Genomic DNA, 20,701 nt, shown 5'->3' on the forward strand with positions numbered 1-20,701 from the left:
GCTAATGAAAAGTTGGAATTCACCTTTTCTACTGATTTTGAGATAATAGGTTAGTGTTGATGGGCAGTGAGATTGAAAACAGCCAAAATTTGATGAATGTGAAAGGAGGGAGCCAGTGACAAGATAATGGGAAATGGTTGCCTGGTTAGTGTTCATAAGGATTCTGAGTATCAGTAGAGCAAAACTGAATTTGTTAAAATTCAAGTAACATAGTACACAAAGTTACGACTTAAAATTAAAGTAACATATTTACATAAGTAAATAAAAATATATGTACAGTGTGGAAGGAGAGTGGATGAGAATTTTCAGCAGTATAGAGAAGAAGGAAGGATGTTCCTTGTGTGTCTGTATTGCATCCGTACCTTAATGGTGGATTAATGTAATCTCTCTTTTTGGCACTGATACTGTGTAGAAGTCATTTCTCTCAAAATGAGGAGTTAAAATTTATACTTCTTTATTAACTCTGTGCAGTTTGCTGCTGCCTTTCAGCCCTGAAGTCTTGTTGTTTCCCTATGCCCAAAGTGTAGTCTCAGTGTTTCCTTGACCACCGCCTGCCCAGCTTTTCTAAAGGTAGATCAAAGGTGCCAGGAGACCTCACTCTCCTCTGATACTTGTGTAGAGGAGGGCTCCCTCAGTCAGTTTAGAGCTAATGTTGGAAAAGAAGGAAGTTTAAAGGGTTTAGCTATATAAACAGCTTGTTAGCTGGACCTTAAAGTTGTACCAAAGTACCAGGCTATCTAATAATGGAACATAGAGTGTCTGAATGTATGGGTAAGGAATCTGGAAGAGTTACAGTCAGAATGGCAGGTTCTTGAAAGAGGCTCATGCTACAGATGATGTTTTTAGATGAGAGTGACAGAATGAGATTTGTGGTTTGGGTACAAGGAAACAGTTCTAAATGAAGCAGTTAAAGGTGATAGTTGAATTTGAGGAAGGCTAAGATATAGAAGGAAAAGAAAGAAAACCACTGACAAGACCCTGAGGAATCTGCATAGAAAATGCCACAGAGAATGGGGAGATTCTACTTAGAAGAATGCTGAAGGTGGGATGAGGTGGAACCTGATGAAAGATAAGATTTCATGAAGAAATAAACTGTATTTTACAGTGGGAAGGTTCAACGAGGTTGAAGACAGAATATTGTTTCTGCTGTGTATCTAAGAAGTAATTAGAGATCTTGGCAAGAACATTTTTCAGTGTTAAGGACTTTTTTCTTAAGGATAAAATGAACAGAGGATAACTTAAGGGAACACTTGTAAATAGTGCATTCTTTGAGCTTGACATGAGAAGATGGGGAATAAAGTGGCAGTACTACAGATGTGTGAGGCACAAATGTTCTGGTACTATTTTATTTTTTTATATTTTACTATATATGGCCTTGTAAGAAAAAAATTGTGTGTGAATGAAATGTTTCTTTTCAATTTCAAGGTGAATTATTTTGGTTAATGATCTAAACTGTGTGCTGAAATGGAAGAACAGGCATAAGATTACATACAAATTATCTATTCTGTGCAGACCTGATAAAAAGATTCAGTGTATATGCAGACAAGTGTCATAGGGAATTTTGGTAAATTATAATTTAAATAATTATGAAGTTTCCCTTTTAACAGAGAGAAAGTTTCTTTAAAGAATGTAAATCAGATACGTGTACATACTCCAGATTATGCTTGTCACTTCATTTCTAAGGTATGTTCAAGGGAAAGCAACTGTGGATAAAAATTTAACATTTCAGCCAGAAAAATCCATCTAAAATAACCTAAATATCTGTAATTGCAATTATTAATAGCAATTTAGTAGTTAAAACTTGAAATTAACATATTTTGATTGCATAGAATTTTTAAAAATGCTATTGTGTGAATCATCTGAAAAATAATATCATTAAGGAAAAGTCTGCCAGGAATTTATGTTAACTATCCATTGTTTTCTGGTTATGTTTTTGCATATTTATTTGTTGTGGTATGTACCTGTTGTTCCAACATTGTTTTAAAGCTTTGTGTGTAAAATTTGTGTGCAATAATATTAAAAAGTGAGGAAACTTATTTACCAGAAGGTAATTTGGCAAATATATTTTTGCAGGTACCTTTTGATATATAATCCTACAGAACAGGAGCGATTTTCAGTGGTTTCAGTCAATGTGAATTCACCGAGGGTTAAATTATTATCTCCTTTTGGAAAACCTGTTACTGTCCAGATTAGTGCTGTTTGGGATGGAGCAACAACAGTATCACATGAAGCATATCAGGTATGCTGCTTTAAGTAAAAAGCATTAAAGAAGTTTTAATTGACATATACTGTAGATTCACAGGGGAATAAAATGATACAGTAATGAAAGCACACTTCAAATATTGTTCTTTCTGCCTTCAGCAGATTATTGCACTAATTCAGTCTCCCTAAGGAAAAAAAAAAACCACAACATAAATTAAAATGGTTTTAAACCGATAAGTTGTTAAACTTCTGTAATACGTTATAATACGTTAGGGGTCCATTTCAGTTGCATGAGCAGAAAATACTGGGTGCATACAGACTGGATAGTAATCTCTGTTACTTTGCACTGTTTGACAGATGGCTTTGATTCCACCTTACTTTGTTTCTAACTAGTTTCTGAGAATTTTTGACACACGTCATTACAGAAGACTGTCCTCAACAGTCACACATCAGAAACTGTATTATGTGGAATTCTTAATAATGTAACAGTACTACATAGAGCTCTGTTTTCAGCCTTACGTTCTTAGCCTGATTTCTTTTGACTTAGGAGCCAAATTGAATTTGTTTCAGCATAACATTCCTGCAAAGACAATTCAATTAATGTTGTTCAGTTGTCCTCTGAAGAGATTATTATTGTTAAGTAACATGTGGGAATTGCAGAAGATAAAGAAGAAGAAATAAGATATCTGTAATTCAAATTCTAAGCAAATTGTTTTGGAGATCTACCTTGAATATTACTTTTCTGTACAGATGACTTTCTACTTCTAAAAGAACAGAAACTAAAAATAAAACATTATTGTTTAAATTTGTGGATTTTTAAATGCATATTTGGTGACATGTAGGGTCCAAGCTCAACTGATGTGCTACACACATACCTTTAATTAATAGCAAATATGCTTAGAAATATACATTACAAGGTACATTCTTTTTTACCAGGATTCAAAATAATTATTGCATTAATAAGCAGTAATTTTCATGCTAACCAGATCAGTGATACAGACATTTTTGTGTGCTAATCCTGCACATACTTCAGCCATTAAATTTGGAATGCCATTTGTAATTTCATATTCATTTGCCTGTTGAAACAGAACGAGTTAAACTGAGCATACATTTGATATAAAAAGTTTTTGTATTTTTAGTAACAGCGTCTTCTTTGCTCCCAATAGATCTCTTTCTTGGCTCATCTACCACCTTTGGGTCTTGGAGTTTACCAGCTTTTGGAAGTTCCGAGTTCAGAAACAACTTTAGCAGACTATGATATATACATGAGTGGAAGGAACAGTGTGCAGGAGAAGCCAGACAGAATTTTCAAGATAAAAGAGATGCCGAATTCTGTGGATAATATAATCTTAGAAAATTCTTATATGAAATTGTGGTTTTCTGGAATGTCTGGACTACTGGAGGTATATTACATTATAGTTCAAAACAGTTTTGTTTTTTTTAAGAACTTTTGTTCTTACTTGTGGAAACCTAACTGTGCCAACTATTTCAAACTGACTCTCTATCTGTAGAAAATAAATACAAAAGAAGATGGTAAAAATCATCAAATGAAGGTGGAGTTTGCTTGGTATGGAACTACAAGTAACCGGGATAAGAGTGGAGCTTACCTCTTCTTACCAGATGGAGATGCCAAGGTAAAACTTCTGTTTGCACAGAGATTCTAATCTTGAAGTAACCTGAAGCATTCTGTAAATGCAGCTTAGAAAAACAAGTTTTCACCAGCATTGAAATACATCTGTGTGGTTGGAAATAATCATGTCAGTTATTGAAATGATTGACAGAACTTCACACTTCATAATCCTTGACTTAGATTGAAATAAAAAGGGGGAAGGAAAAAAAAAGTATTAACTTGAAAGTGCAAAAATATACAGAATATTTACGATTCACCAAAAAAATTAGTAAGATGCCATCCTTGCAAAAAATTCAGTGAGATGTGACCATTCACACTCTTAATAAAATCACTTGCACTTCATATGGTGAACAGTATCAGAGATACTGATTCATTTCTTCACTTTTCTGATTCTGATGATTTTTTGAATGTGAAGAAGGAGCTTCCAGTTTGGAGTGTAGTATTTGTTAGCTGGGATTAGCATATGTAGTTTAATATAGTAGTTAAAATGCAGAGTCCCAGCTGATGAGTGTACACACAGAGTAGCAAGCATCTGTTCTGATTAAGTAGTCTAGAGTTATCAGTATTTTTAGCTGGATAATTATTGGAGGGCAACAGCATACTCCTATTAGTTTTCAAATTGGAAATTCAGAAATTACAGTGTTCCTGTACTGGCTTTATATAACTGTAAGAAATCTACTGTACCACTTTTGGAATTGGAAAGGCGGTATTTCAGAAAACAAATGATAAAAGTAATAAACACCTTAAAGAACCTAAGTAGTTTGCAGAATATTTCCTCTGCCCAGTTTATCCTGGGGAAAGTAAAGTTCCATGTATAAGGCAAACTTGGGTTTCTGTGTTGGCCCCTCCAGGAGATAAGTAAGGGTGACTATTCTGTTTTTACTTATGTGTGTATATCAGAAGTGGACAGAACCATTTCCTTTCCCTCTAACAGTCTCTTATAGAAGCATGCCTTTTGAGATCTGTCAGTTGGAAATTTTCAGTCATTTAGTGTATTTAGTCTAATTTTTTTGCATCAGTTATGTTCAACAGGGCTCACTTACTCTTAAGTCTTAAATGTCAGTGCTTTTGGTTGTTAGATAATCAGAACAAAATGTAAATACAATCACTTTTTTTATTCTTACTTTTCAGCAGCTACTAGTTCAAACTTTAACTAGTTTTATTTTAGATGCTACTTCATCTTTTGCTTAGAAAAACAGTAATCAGTAAGAAGTGTACACATAAATCCAAGCACAGTTAGAAAATAAGGTACACACAACTTTCATGATCAATGAAATAAAACTACATTTTTATGTAACATTACAAAAGGGTGGTACGTTCGGCTTCTGTAACTTCTTGTACAATAAAAATGAAATCATGGTACTTCTAAAAATTCTGCTTTTGTTAATATACCATAAGGCTCATTTGGCTGGAATTTTAATAACATTAATTAAATTATCCTACTGGGAAAAACAATGGAATTCTGTAGTAGTTCCTGAAACAGTTTGAACTAATGGTTTCTGTCTAAAAGAAATGCCATCTGTTCACAGCTCTCAGTGTGAGGTGGGTTGACTAACACTTTCCAAGTCCTCGTGGGAAGTGGTGGTAGGATAAAGTATAGGCAGTTTTCTTGATTTTGGCTAGATGGTTATTTTTCTATTTTTTCCCATGTGTTATTGAAAAATTTGTGAAGAACAATTGTATCCTGAAATCGTAGAGTCATTTATTGAAAAAGACCCATAAGATTCAGCCATCACATAACACTACAAGACCACCACTAAACCTACCCAAGTGCCACACCCACATCTCTTGAATACCTCCAGGGATAGTGACTCTACCACCATCCTGGGCAGCCTGTTCCAGTACTTAACCACGCTCTCCATAAAGAAATTCTTCCTGACATCAAATGTAAACCTCCCCTGGCACAAGTTGAGGCCGTTGCCTCACGTCCCATCACTTTTCAGCTGAGAAAAGAGACTGACACCCTCCCCGCTTCAACCTCCTGTCAGGTAGTTATAGAGAGAGCAGTGAGGTCTCCCCTCAGTCTCCTCAAGACTAAACAGTCTCCCTCGCTTCATAACTCTTCGTCTCTAGTCCCTTCACCAACTTTGTAGGTCTTCTCTACACACCCTCCAGCACGTCGATGTCCTTCTTGTAGTGAGGGGCCCAAAACTGAACACAGTACTTGAGGTGCAGTCTCAGCAGCACTATGTACAGGGGGACAAACCCTTCCCTAGTCCCACTGGCCACACAATTTGTGATGTAGGCCAGGATGCCATTGGCTTTCTTGGCCACCTTGACACACTGCTGTCTCGTGTTCAGCTGGCTGTCAGCCAGCACCCCCAGGTCCTTTTCTGCTGGGCAACTTTCCAGATGCTCTTGCCTGAGCCTGTACTGCTGCATGGGGTTGTTACGACCCAGTTGCGGCACCGCGTGTTTAGCTTTTTTGAATGTCATGTAATGGGCCTTGGCCCCACGGTGCAGCCTATCCAGATCCTTCTGCAAAGTCTTCTTGCCCTGAAGCCTATCGACATTCCCACCCAGCTTGGTGTCTTTGGCAAGCTTACTGAAGGTGCACTTGATCCCCTCACCAAGATTGTTGATAAAATATTAAAGAGAACTGGCCCCAGTACTGAGTCCTGGGGAACATCACTTGTGACTGGATGCTAACTGGATTTGACTGCATTCACAATGACCCTTTGAGCCCAGACAGTTTTTTACCAACCAGACAGTTCATCTTTCCAAGCCATGAGTAGTCCATTTCTATAGGAGAAGGCTGTGAGAAACAGTATTGAATGCCTTACTGAAATCCAAGTAAACAACATCCACAGCCTTTCATCCATCCATGAAGTGTGTCATCTTGTCGTAGAAGGAGAGCAGGTTAGTCAGGCAGGGCTTGCCTTTTGTAAACTTGTTCAGACTGGATCTGACCATTTGTTTGTCCTGTATGTGCCGTGTGAATGCAGTCACGGTGATCTCCATGATCTTGTCTGGCACCGAGGTCAGACTGACAGGCCTATAATTACCTGGATCCTCCTTCCTGCTCTTCCTGTATATGGGCATCACGTTTAGCAACCTCCAGTCATCTGGGACCTTCTTGGTTAGCCAGGACTGATGGTAAATTTTTGAAAGTGACTTGGCAAACACTTCTGCCAGCTCCTTCAGCACTCTTGGGTGGATCCCCTCTGGCTCTATAGATTTGTGGGTATCCAAATGGTGTAGTAGTTTGCTAGCCATTTCCCTTAGGCTCACAAGGGCTTCATTTTCAGCTCCCTGTTTCTGACTTCCAGCACAGTGAGCTGGGTACCCTGACAAGAAGTAGATTTACTAATAAAGACTGAGGCAAAAAAGGCATTAAGTTCCTCAGCTCTTTCCTCATCTCGTGTCAGTTTCCCCCCACATCCAATAAAGGGTGGAGATTCTCCTTAGAACTCCTTTAGTTATTTATATTTTTATAAAACATTTTTTTTATTGTCTTTCAGTTTAGTAGCCAAGGTAAACTCTATCTGGGCATTGGCCCTTTGAATTTCCTCCCTGCAGAACCTCAAAACATCTTTGTAGTCCTCCTGAGTTTCTTGTCACTTCTTCCAAAGGTCATAATTTAAATTTTTTTTTTTCTCCTGAGTTACAAAAGAAGCTCTTTTCAGCCAGATAGGTCTTCTTCCCCACTGTCTTGCCTTTTGGCAAATAAGGACAGCCCACTCCTGCGCCTTCAAGACTGCAGTCTTGCAGAGTGTCCAAGAATGTTCTTGAACCCCTTTGGTCCTTAGAACTGCCTCCCACGGGACCTTTAAATTAATTCATTATGTTTTCTGCTATGTATTAAAGATATGTCAATTTATGATGACCTACTCACTCTATAACCATGTTCAATACCAATAGGGAATAGAACATAACAGTTTTTCCCAAAGAGTCATATGCTAACTGTTTCTGGGATCAATGTGAGTGGTTCATTTTCTGTAAGATTTTTTTTTTTTTTTTCCGAAATAATGTAGACTTTTCTGATAGGCCCACAATGGGGAAATTGCTATTCTCCCTCAGGTAACTGTGTCTATGAACACATTTGTACTGTGGGTACTTAGGTACTGCATGAAAATATAATAACAGATGTGTTTTATCCTGCAGAATCTTTAGTGCTGAAGCTTTTCTCCCTGTCCTATTCCCCTTCGCACTTTGTCTCCATGGTTGGACTTCCTTTACTGATTATGGTTCTTGGCTTGTATAGCTAAAGTTGTTACTAGTTTTAAAAAAACATTTTTTCGTTACAGATCCTTTTGTATATTTATCAGGCCTACCTGTTGCTTCTACTTGTTTGTGCTATCTAACTGCTTGGCTTTCAAGTCTAAAAGATAATGTCATCTTTTTGCATTTTTATTGGCCAGATAGTCCACTGCACAAATGGAGAGAGACTGTCCATTTAGAAAATGCCACTGTATACGCCTTTAGATCTCGTATCTCAAAAAACAGAGGACCCTCATTCAAGCACAGAATCCTATTTTTTAGTGCTTTCTGAGTTTTTACATGACTGATAACAGGAAAAGGATAGTATGCAGGGACAATTAGCTGGAGGGTGCTCACAATTACTCCAGTATCAGCTGCATCTGAAATGTCTGTTCTCTCCTTGGTGCTACACATTTCCCTCAAGCATCACAGCTATCATTTAGAGGTCTGCCCCAAGTGGTGTTTTCTTTTGTTTGTTTGTTTTTGGAGATGTAAAATGACTGCTTTCTCTCTTATGCTATGTAATCCTTTAAACAGTTCTTGAGAGGTCATAGCATTTTACTTTTCCCAAAACATTAGTATAATCTCAGGCTCTGCCAAATTAAGGGTAATATGCTATTGAGAAGACACTTTTCATGAAGACTTCAAATTCTTGATTTAAATCTCAAATATATCACGAGCAATTCAGTCTGTGCTGGAAAACTTTCCTCTGGATGTTTTTGGTGTGGAAGTCGAACAGTGTGTTGTACTGCCAGAAGTTTCTAGGCCACAATAAGACTGTTGGTAGTATTTAGTTGACTGCAGGTGGAAACTTTCATTGACCATGCTTCATGCATTCAAGCTGCTATACGTCATACCAGCTCCTACACAAGCCAGTAAACATGTACGTGAAGGCAAGTCTTCAGTTATCCCTTAAATACTTTGGCACACAGTTGGTACCAGGTAGTTTAAGATATCTTAGGGAGCTATGGAATGCTATTTTGCTCCAAATTGTCTCCCTTAAAATTTCTACATGACTATTTATTTATTTTTTCATTCCAAGGGCAAGTTGTCATGTTTCTTTCGAATATGAGTACTGAAAAATGGTTTCTGGACCTTTTGACCCATAGTTCTGTTATCCTGTTTCTGAAAATATAGCCTTCCAGGCTTAACAAAACTTGCCACAGCAGGCTGCTGAGTCTTACATTGAATTCTGCTGATAATGAGGGAAACAGATACTATAGCAACTATTCATTTTAACTGTTTAAGAAGTGGAGTCTTGAGACCGGATATGAGACCCAAATATTTTTATTCCAAGTTTAGTCATAGCGTAATCATAGAATTGTTCATGTTGGAAAGTCATTTAGTCCAATTTTGCAGACAAGGCAGAGTAAACACTGAATTCAAACCAGAGATTTGTCCAGTCAGTTTGGCAAATGGCATTGTCATTGTTTGCTCCCTTCACTCAGAAAGGAAAGTGATTTGTGTCTGAACAGCAAGAGTCTTATTTCTGCAGCTCAGACTTTCACATGAAAATTGTCTTTGTTTTTCAGAGTAGGGATCTGTTCAGTGGCCTCTGTGCATCTCTCTAGGGATATTTACGATGATACTAGACTAATTGTACATAAAGAAGTTCTCCTGTTAAAAGCCTGATTCATTGAAGTATTTAAGTATTTTCTGTGTGGCAAACCTGGTCGCTATCTCTTTACAGGTTCTGAATTCAGTGTATCTCCAGATGGCTATTAAGAAATCATTTTAGAGGATTAGTGCTTTTCTAAGACTTCCGTGTGCCCTCAGTACCATACTTGTTCATCTTTCCCATTTCCCCAACAATCAAGAAGCAGCAGGCATCTTTGAGGACTCAGTATATGTGATATATCCACTGATGTATCAAAAAACTTGTCTACCCCCTAAAACCTCATGCCAGCAAGTGTTTTTGGAACTCCCAAACTCCTCTTTTGGAAGAGGAACTCCCTTTCCTTTTTTATCTTTACCTCTCACTATGTCCAACTGAGATACTTGCAAACTTGGTTTTAATACATATCTCTCAATGCATGTGCTAGTGGAACCACAGATTCAGATAAATAAATAAATAAATAAAATCCTTAATTTCCGACAACATCTGCAAAATATAAATGTAGCTTTTGTAGCAAAATCTCAGAATCTGAGAGATGTTAAATGCATCTCATTTCCGCTTTCTGCTGGTATTGGAACAATGCATTTTCATAGTAGTTATCAATGTCACCATCATGTTTTATGTTAACAAGCTACGTCAATACTATGTTTTGTGCTGATTTCCTCCAGGTATTTATTATTTTTTACTTTAAAAAGAATTACTTTGGGAAATGTTTGCTTTTTGTAGTAAGTACACAGCCTTTTTTGTTCCTTTATCACTCATGCAGCATCTCTCCATTTCGCTGGTTTGGTGCTGAATAGCTCACAGAGCTGCAGTGGACTGGTCCTAGTGAGAAATGTTCTTTCAAACAATAGAAAGAAGCCCATAAGATAAGTGTCACTTTGCTAACAGAACGTAATTGGCAATCTGCTGTTGATATAAGAAGTGTTCTCCTATGCAATAATTGGTAAGGGCGTTTGGCCTGAAGACCTCAGGTTTCTCCAGGTTATTTTCTGAGAGTTCCTTTAGTTGTTGTTTCAGTCTGCCAACTCGAGGATCTTTATATTGCCCTGACCTGCAGGGAAGATTTTGAAGGGTTTGATTATTCCACTTTCTTGTCAGTAATGCAGTTCCTATGTGGTATTCTAATCTGAACACCTACTTTTAGGAGCAAGCAGTCACAGGTTAAATGAGTTTGTCTTCTCTACTTATATGTGATAGATAAGGACTAAGGAACTAATTCCTCTACCAGACTCTTGTACAAAGTATTACTATAGTTAGGTGGAAGGTGAATTAGTTAAGAGCAGCACTGAGGAGAAAGACTTTGGATTTTTGATTGATGAAAAAATGAACATGAGCCAGCAACGTACGTTTGCAGCCCAGAAAGTTAACCATATCCTGGGCTGCTCCAAAAGAAGAGTGGGCAGCAGGTTGAGGGAGGTGATTCTCCCCGTCTACTCTGCTCTTGTGAGATCTCACACGGAAACCTGCATTCAGCTCTGGGACCCACAGCATAGGAAGGACATGGACATGACCTGTTGGAAAAAATCTAGAGGGCCACAAGGATGGTCAGAGGGCTGGGGCACTTCTCTTATGAAGACAGGCTGAGAGGGTTGGGGTTGTTCAGCGTGGAGAAGGCAAGGTTTTGGGGAGATCTCAGTGGTCTTCCGGTTACCTAAAGGGGCCTGCAAGAAAGCTGGGGAGGGACTCTTTGTCAGGGGGGAGGGTAGTGATGGGACAAGAGGTAATGGTTTTAACCTGAAAGAGGGTAGATCATTGGATATTTGGAAGAAAGTCTTTACTCTGAGGGTGGTGAGGCACTGGAATAGATTGCCCACAGAAGCTGTGGATGTCCCATCCCTGGAAGTGTCCAAGTCCAGGTTGGATGGGGCTTTGAGCAACCTGATCTAGTGGGAGGTGTCCCTGCCCGTGGCAGGGGGGTTGGGACAAGATGATCTTTAAAGTCCCTTCAACCTAATCCATTCTATGATATATCTATAGTTCTTCTATGACATGCTGTGTCTTTTGTGCATGTAATTGTGATTTCCTGTCTTTCTCAAGATAAATTTGATCTTTGGTGTCCTTGCTTGAGAAGGAAGAACATGCTCTGTCCTTCTGACAGTTGTGCATGTAGGAGAAGGATGGTCACCCTTTAAGAACTTTCTGTTTAGGTTTCTCAGAATAATGTGCTTTTCAAGGTGTTTTTGTTTGTTTTTTTGTTTGTTAACGAAGTCTTTATTTAATGCTATTGCCTTGTAGCAGTTTTGTAATTGCTGTATTTTCCTTCCTTTGGGCTTTGCGTATACTTAGTATTTAACCCATTTTTACCTTTTTTTATACACTGTATAGCATATGTAGTTCAATTTGGAATAATCTGGTTTTGAAAAGTCATTGTTTGCTTAGCTGAGGCTTGGAATAGTTGTGACTACATGGAGTACTTAGATGCACATTCTGATATCTCTTTGAGAGAGGAACCATGCTTCCACTTGAGGTTTCTTATCTGTTCCCTGCTCTACCCTGAGTTCTAGGGGGCTCCCCAGTTGAGGCAACTGTAGCTGTGTTTGATGAAGAGAGTTTCCCCTTTCTTCTACTTTCAAAGAGCTATGCAAGCTGATCCTTAAAACAGTACGGTTGAAGCCTTCGTCATGCAGTTTGTACCACTGATACAGTAAACTGTGAGCAAACAAAACAGACAAACCATCTGCCATACATTATGAAATTGTGATGTTTGATAGCTAGTTAGGAAGTGTAATTTTGCTAGCATAAAACTGAATTCAGATAGTTGCAGTAATAGTACATTATTGTGTTTGTAGGTCTTGTATACATTAATCCTCACAGAATACCACTGAGGTGTGTAATGATGCTTATCCTAACTTTAGCTAAAGAAAAAGTGAAACTTTAAAGAAAGCTTGGTGAATTTTGGACTAGGAGTAATTTTTTTGTTTGTTTTTTACCTCCAACGTTTCAGACTGTGTAGGTGCAGTATAACAGTTATTAAAAACAACGTTTAACAATTATTAAATACTTTGATTTATACACACAACTTTAATAAAAAAATTAGCATAATTGTTCTGACTATTTTCTTTTTGTAGCCTTATATTTTCACAGATCCACCTACTGTAAGAGTTGCTCATGGAAAGATTTTCTCAGAAGTTGTGTGTTTTTTCCACCATGTGATGCATACCATGCGACTCTATAATGTCCAAGGTAAGAATTGTGAAGCTGTCTGAATCACTGGATTCATATTGCTATGGTCTTGGACCCTACCTGTCTTTGCAATGTTTAAATGCGTTTCTGACCTATTAGAGAATTATTCAGATTGAGATCTTCACTGAGTCCAGTGCAATTAATATGATCCTTTTCTGAGCCTTAAGCCAGTTATTATGCTGCTACTCAACAGATTTGTTGGAGATCATTCGGTATTAGGAAATCTTATAGTATAAATTACTTACGGGGGTTTCCAAACTTTACTGAACCTTCTGAATGGTATACGTAGCTGCAAATTATGAAAATGAGGAAATACTCTGCAAAAGTATCTTGGTGGTTTAAAAATGTTACTTTCCTTCATAGCTTCAGACTTATTGGTGGAAGTACAACATCATCTTCTCTAAAGTCACGAAGAATGGCAAGTGTTTTGTAAGCAGCGTTAATAGTTAGGTCTGTTTTATTGTTTTATTCCACAACTGCACATGTGCTTTAATGACCTGTGAGCTTCCACTGTATGTCCTTTACCTGCTTGGCAAAGCTCATGACAGCATTGTCTGTTTCTGAGGGGCACCAGCACTGAAATCTGGCTTGTTGGCTTATATATCAGTTTTGGTTGCTTTTCCTTCGGTGAGGCTTTTAATTTTTCTCTTCTGTTCAGCTACTGTTTTCCCACAAAGTTCTAGCAAAATAACAACTTTGGAAGCTCTGGTCCCTTCCAAATTTGATGGTGAAATTGGCCAGTAAGAAGAGTAAAAGACAAAGGTGCAATTGTATAAATTTGCTGTAGAAATTTGACTTGAAATGTTTAAATATGCATTTTTGGTTGTTCATCTATTTTTATTTACTCTGCCGGTGGTTTCTGAAATACAGAAGCATTGCTTAATATTTCCAATAGTTGAGGTAACTGAAACATATTCATATTATTACTACTTCTACTGTAGATGCCAAAATTGTCAATTTAGTTTTGAAAATCTTATTTATCATATTTATGTTTCTGTACACCCTCTAAAATGCATAATAGATCTATAATGTACTTAATCTCCATATTTCTCGTACATTTCAAAAAGAGCATGGCAAATAGTACCTAATTTAGTCACACAGAACTGACCCGTTTGATTTTTTTTTAATTTTTTAGATCGTAGTATGGTTGTCTTCAGAACATACATTGATTCAGATGCCTCATTTTTTATGGTATGAATGCATACTTTGAAGTTTGAAGTTGCTAGAGTTTACCAGTACGCCATGTAACATTTCATTAACTGATCAGAGTTTACTTAACAGCTCTTTGGATACAGTAATTATAGATTGAACTCCAGATCACATTCCTTATTGAATACAAGCAAAGATGTTGTATAGTAATATGTTGCTGAAGATTCTGAAGAGAAATGTTTACACTCAGGATACTTTTATGTAACCAATAAACCAAGGGGGTGATGACCTTGAAGTCTAGACGTACTGGGTTGCCAAATACGTATGAAGGAAGTTTTTTTGCTATGTGGGTTTCAGTAAATTAAACTGCCTAGTAAGGAGGGAACTTAGATAAGAAGGATGTTTAATGTAGTAAAGGGAAGGGAAAAAGCCTGAATGAAAGCCTCTCTTTTGTCTTGGGTGAGGCTGTTTTGGAACATTTTTTCTTTGTAATATTCACTTTTCTTTAATTTGTCAGTAAGTGCCTGGTAGAAATATTATACTTCTGTTTCACGGATCACAGGAAATGGCTTATCAGTAAAAATCACTTGCTAGCCAATTCCTAACACATAAAGTTTTATTTTATTTTGAGTGCATTAGTTAGTTTTCTTGTATTCTTTACCATTTGCAATTCATCACACTGTTTTCAGTAATTACATCATTACCTATCCCCTCATTGTGGTAAGTCCTGTACCATCTTTCCAGCTGTTACAAAGAGCATACAACTATTTTATACTCTTCCTCTTTACTTTTATTGTGTGTTTTTATTTAAATTTCTTTATATAAAATGGCATTTTTCAAAGTTTAAAGATCGAGTTCACATCGTTGTTGTACTGAAGTCAGTTTCCTGGGCTTTATAAGAAATGCTAAATATATTGCATTACTTTATTTAAAAGAATGTGTCTTGAAGTCTTACTAGATCTATACAGTAACAAAGTAAGGGGACAGAAATATACATGTGCATTTGTATGTTATATTTTGTTATTAATTAAAGACATGTTACTCCTACTGTAACCTGCCTGCTTACAAGGGCATGCAAAGCCTGACCACGTTGCCAATCCAGCTGACAGGAGTTCTGAGTCATACAGCTTCTTCAGCAGTTTTGGTGAAAAAATGCTTTATCTACTGCCTTTATACTTCTGGTTATTTTGAGCAGGGATTCATCTGGCTTGACAGTTTTTTTCAGTAACTGAACAATGAGTGAATTTTAAATGCTTTTTCTGTTTCCATTGGCATCTGTTGTTGAAACCAGCATAATTTTGTTAATATTTTTATCAGAGGCTTCTTAGGTTTCATTATCTTCCGTAACTGTATTTATGCATTAGCTCAACTTATGCAGTAGGGAAGAGCTGAGTGTAATTCCTGCTCTAGTAATTTTAAAACCATAAACCAAAACACTGTATCCTACATCCTCATGCTTTAATGGTCCTACTTCACGTTGGAAAAGCCGTGACTAAAAGCATAAAAAATGGACCATGTAGATCCACTTTTCCCAGACTAGGTCTGGGAAAATAGAATTACTTAAACTAAATATTTTTCAGTTAGCACTGTGGTATAATAGCCATTGATAAATATTAGCATTTTAACAGCTGCTGGTACTGTTGCAGCTGGCTGGAGATTTTAAGAAAAAAAGTTGAGTAAACAAATACAGACTTTAACACCTTTCTCATTCAGGTGATAAAATCACAACCCTTACTATACTATACATATCAAATAACAGCATAAAAATTGAAGAAAGTAGACACTTTCAACATTCTAATCTTGAAAGGTTCAGGGTGTTTAAGAATTTGTTAAAGTAAGGACCTTCTTAATGAGCATTCTGTCATGTTCTCAAACAAAACTGCAAACAATACTGGAAAATTCTGAATTTAGAAATAAAAAAGATTGTGCTAGGGTTTGTGAGCTTAGAAATCTAGGAATTTTTGAAGATCTTTTGCCCACTTGCATAAGATTTGACTGGTTAGGAGCCCAAACTGTGATGATCATGCCACCTGGGTGAATTGGCATAAAGTCAACTGTTGAAAACAAGGAGGAATTTAGAAGCTAAAGTTTTAAATACAATCTATTTAATTTTACAGAAGTAAGCTAATAATTTTTTCACTTTCTACCATTCTTTGTTTACAACCTGTCAGGCAAGCACAATATAATTTCATGACTACAAAGAGAAATTTTATTTCTCCGTTCTGTTTGGCACATCCCTTTTTCAACTGCTAGTCCCATTAGACCACAGAAAGGGTAGAGGTGGTCATACTGAATGATAGTGTGATTCTAGTCCAAACTCTGTCCTGAACTGTTTAAAACAGTCAGATTATTACAAAAGGTATGTAACTTTCAATGTGAGGCACTGGAAAAATCTTACTGAGCATCTGACTGCATTGTCAGATATTTAATTCTTCCTTTGATAAAATGGGCATCTGTTAACAGCTAATGAAGACTTACATCCCAGTTGTGGTCTTATCAGTGTGCAGTTTTTTATTTCATTGTCCTTATGGAAGATTTCTGTTTTAGTTAAAACAAACAACCAGCTTGCTGCTTAGTAGAAGTTGTTGTCAAGAGGCTGTGAACAGATCTTGTTCCATTGTATTAGCTATTGTACTTAAAAGTTTCATATTTCCTACTGAGACTCCGTTGGTTTTTATCATGAATATTCTAATCATCAGAGTTCTGTTTCTGTTCTACTTCAGTGAAGGTTTCACATTGACTTTTTAATGAGTACTGAATTGGAAGCATTTCTATATCATATAGTACATAACTGAACTGGTTTCAAATATCTGTTTAAATATAAAAAGGAAAACTAGCAGGGGAAAACTAGATCACTGTGTTTTGGGAGCACTGGAAGTCTTATATATGTGACAATAGCTTTTAAAAATTGAGATATTTTTAAAGCATCTTTTTCATGCAGGTTTGGAAGGCCAGTCTGTTGAAGTTTCCAATGTTGTGGATATTAGAGGAGAATATAATCGTGAGCTTGCAATGAGAATTTCATCTGACATAAACAGTCAAAATAGATTCTATACTGATCTTAATGGATATCAGGTAATTATTCTCTCCTAATTATAAAAGGCTAGGGTATCAGTTTTGACTAATTTTAAAGAATGAGTCATATTAACCAAACTCTTATGTTAAAGTCCATTATTCATTTAAACAGGAAAGGGCTTTTGAAAAGTAAAAAGTTTTTCCCAAGTAAAAACTTTGATTTAGATCAGATGAAGTAGCAATTGTTTTCTTTCAAGGAAATTACAAAGTTTGTTAAATATTTGTCTATATCCTTTTTAAGAAAAGAATTGTAATACAGCAAGCTATGGTATGCCATTTTGCAGCTGTCTGTATACCTTCATGCCTTTTCACCTTCATCTGTTTAATGTGAGTCCTTTGGGTAGTCAAACTCAAGACAAATATGTACTGCCCAGTAACTCAGACATACAGAACAACTTGGTCCTGTCGTGGAAGAAAGAAAATAATGCACTTTTGGAGTGTAATAACTTAATCTATTGGTAATGCCTCTGATGAAATAGCATGACTATTTTTTTTAACTTGGACTTTGCAGCACAGGCAATAGAAAGCATATTTCCTTTTCCTAACCTTGCTTCCTTGTTAAAATAGGTATTACGAATACACTGAAAAGCACACCTGCTGAGTAAGAGACTGCTGTTTTGCCACTTGTTTTCTAGTACTGCATTTTGCTGGAGACACCAAAGTGAACATTTAATTGTGAAAATAATTTTAATACTACTATTCATTCCTCATGTACCATTCAAGAATTTCACTAGCACTTCAATAAGTTCCCATTATAAACCAATTCCTTTTCTGCTACCTTGAATCTATTCACTGCTGGCTCTCTAGAGGAGAAAAAAAAAATTCTCTTATTCAATAACTGTTAATATTCTTTTTTTTTTTTTTCCTGTGTGCAGGTTCCCTTGATGAATCTTTCAGTTTTTAAAGAATACTATTTGATCTAAAAGTACATTGAAGTTATCATTTCCAAAGTGGTAGTTTTAGCCACAAATCTCTAAAAAGCTAAATAATACAGTTGAATGAATACTTTGGTGCTAGTTGTCAATCATTGCTTCCAAAGCACATTGGATTAATCTCTGAAAAGGTCTTTGAAATTTAAACGCATTAAAAGTAAAGTATTTTATTGAAGTCCTTGTTCATACTCCAGATCCAGCCCAGACTGACGATGAGCAAATTGCCTCTTCAAGCAAATGTCTATCCTATGACTACAATGGCTTATATCCAGGATGTTGGTGTTCGTTTGACACTTCATTCAGCTCAGTCTCTAGGTGTTGCAAGCTTGAAAAATGGTAAGTATAAGGTGATGGATATTATAAAGGTCTATGCTTCATGGTTATCTGAAATAGTTCATTCGGAGATTATCGTACCTACCAGTCTATGAAGAAAGCAAATAAGTTTCTCCAGCTTTGACCAGTTCTAAAATACGTCCATAGAGGAAGAGCTGGAGGTTTTTCCTACATGAGATTCTGTCATCTAAATTGGAAGACCTGTCTCAAAAATGAGTCAGAGGAAGGAGATTATGAAAAAGACTGTTTTGGTTTAACCTGGCAGGCAGCTAAGCACCACAGAGTTTTTGCTCACTCCCCTCCCCACCCACAGTGGAATAGGGGCGAGAAGTGGAGGAAAAAAATGAAAACTTGTGGGTTGAGATAAAGACAGTTTAATGGGACGGGAAAAGGAAATAATGATAAAAGAATATACAAAGCAAGTGATGCACAATGCAAATGCTCGCCACTTGCTGGCTGATATCTAGCCCATACCCAAACAGTGCCCCACCCCAGTCAATCACCCCATATTAATTGTTCAACATAACGTCACTTCCCTTGGCCAGCCTGGGCCAGCTGTCCTGGCTGTGTCCCCTCCCAGCTCCTGGTGCACCCTGAGCCACCTTGTTGGCAGGGCAGCACGAGAAGCTGAAAAGTCCTTAGCTCTGTGTAAGCACTGCTCTGCGGCAACTAAAACATAGGTATGTTATCAGAACTTTATAACATGAGAAAATTATTCTCATCCTATATCCAAAACATGGCACCATACCAGCTACTAGGAAGAAAATTAGTTATATCCCAGGCAAAACCAGGGCAATGATGAAATGGGCTATTAATTGTCAGAACCAGATATTTTTCACCCAAGAATTCTGATGGAACTCAAGGATGGAACAGCAACATTAAGTGATTTGTACTCTTTTGTACTCCGCTGGTGTTGATAGTGTCTTTTGGTTTGTTTGTTACAAGGTGGAGAGTTTAAGGTCCAGGTGACATAGCCTAACATTCCTACCAAGGAAAACAATAGCTGCTTTTTTGAAAGCCTAGAATGAGTGAAATAAAGAATAAAAATTACTGTGGTAAAAAAACAATGTAGTTCTTTCAAAGCAAAATCATAATTCACAAATTTAATGGAGTTCTTTGAAAGAGCTGATGAATATGTTGACAAGAAAAATCAATTCACATTAAGAATTTCATAAGGAACTCAGTCTTGTTGCTCACCGCAGAGAAAGCTATGACAAATGGCTTTGAGGGATGGAAGCGCAGTTCAGTTTTTCACTGTCTATACAATTACCAGAAGAAGGAAGTATAAGATAGAAAGATGGAAAGTAGTGGACAACATAAGGCATAAAATTTTAGATGTATAACTACTAGGTGTAATATCTTGTAAGTTTAAATTTACATAGTTTTGAAAAGCTACTGAATGAATGCTTATAAATAAATAAACAACAGCCAACCAGAAACTATGCCAAAGCTTGCTTCCAAGCTTCTTTTTAGGAACTGTCATCTTAGTATCTGTTCTGACAAGACATAAATATTGTCCTAGAATGACAGCAATATTGTCAAGTCTTACTCATTTTAGGGCAAAGTGTTTTTATATGTTGGTATTTCCTGGTATTAGAACAAGATGGTTTGAGGGGTACACTTGTTTTTCATAATGCCAATCTTACTTCATAGTTGTTTCCCCAGTGTGATTTAGGTTTACACATCAGAAGCCAGTCTGTCTTGTGAGTTACGGCCATTTCTCCTTCAGGAACCTTCTGTTTGACCTTGGCATGGTATTGATGATCATTATAAAGAGTCTAGTCCTCATCAGTGATATGATCTGCCTGCTCGTGAATGATTGAAGGAGAAAGGAAATTTATTTGGCGAAAGGTTATGAATGTTCTAAGGCTTTTGAGGTGTCTTCCTTGCGTGAAACTCAAAATGGTATAAAAATCCCATCTGCAAATGATAAAAAAACTCATCATAGCAGTCTTAAATTTTTATTTATTTATGGTACTAGAGCCTACCAGAAGACTTCAGATATTGGTAGAGCTTGTGAGATGATTTAATTTATATCTAATTACTCAAGTGAGAGTATCCTTTGCCATTTTTTAACACATTGTTGACCCTCATTGTGATAGCAATACATGCAGTACATGCAGGTGTTTTTCTTTCCACTCACAAATCTGCTACCTAGGGAGTAAACCCCAAGAAAAGCAGAAGATTTTTAGATACTGTTGTGTTCTAACTTCTGTTGTTGTGACTTGTGACACAAGATAAATAAAGAGACCAGAGGTATTTTTGGAGCATTTGTATTGTCAACGTAAGAGACTACACTGTTTTAAAAGTTTAGTTTCTTTAAGAAACAGGATTTTATAATGACACATAGCTAATGCATGACCTCAGCTAAAATAACTG

The 20,701-nt window shown here is 36.8% G+C and overlaps 1 protein-coding gene across 1 annotated transcript in view; it reads left to right on the forward strand.

Annotated features, from left to right (window-relative positions):
• Positions 1–20,701, forward strand: part of MAN2A1 (mannosidase alpha class 2A member 1) — a 139,155-nt gene that overhangs the window by 86,234 nt on the left and 32,220 nt on the right. The window contains exons 14-19 of the mRNA XM_083817586.1: positions 2,074–2,239; positions 3,369–3,605; positions 3,714–3,836; positions 12,719–12,833; positions 16,924–17,057; positions 18,184–18,325. Coding sequence (XP_083673712.1) covers positions 2,074–2,239; positions 3,369–3,605; positions 3,714–3,836; positions 12,719–12,833; positions 16,924–17,057; positions 18,184–18,325 — 917 coding nt within the window. The remainder of the gene's footprint in view (positions 1–2,073; positions 2,240–3,368; positions 3,606–3,713; positions 3,837–12,718; positions 12,834–16,923; positions 17,058–18,183; positions 18,326–20,701) is intronic.

Source organism: Anser anser (genome assembly GCF_964211835.1).
Source record: "Anser anser genome assembly, chromosome: Z".
Lineage (NCBI taxonomy): Eukaryota > Metazoa > Chordata > Aves > Anseriformes > Anatidae > Anser > Anser anser.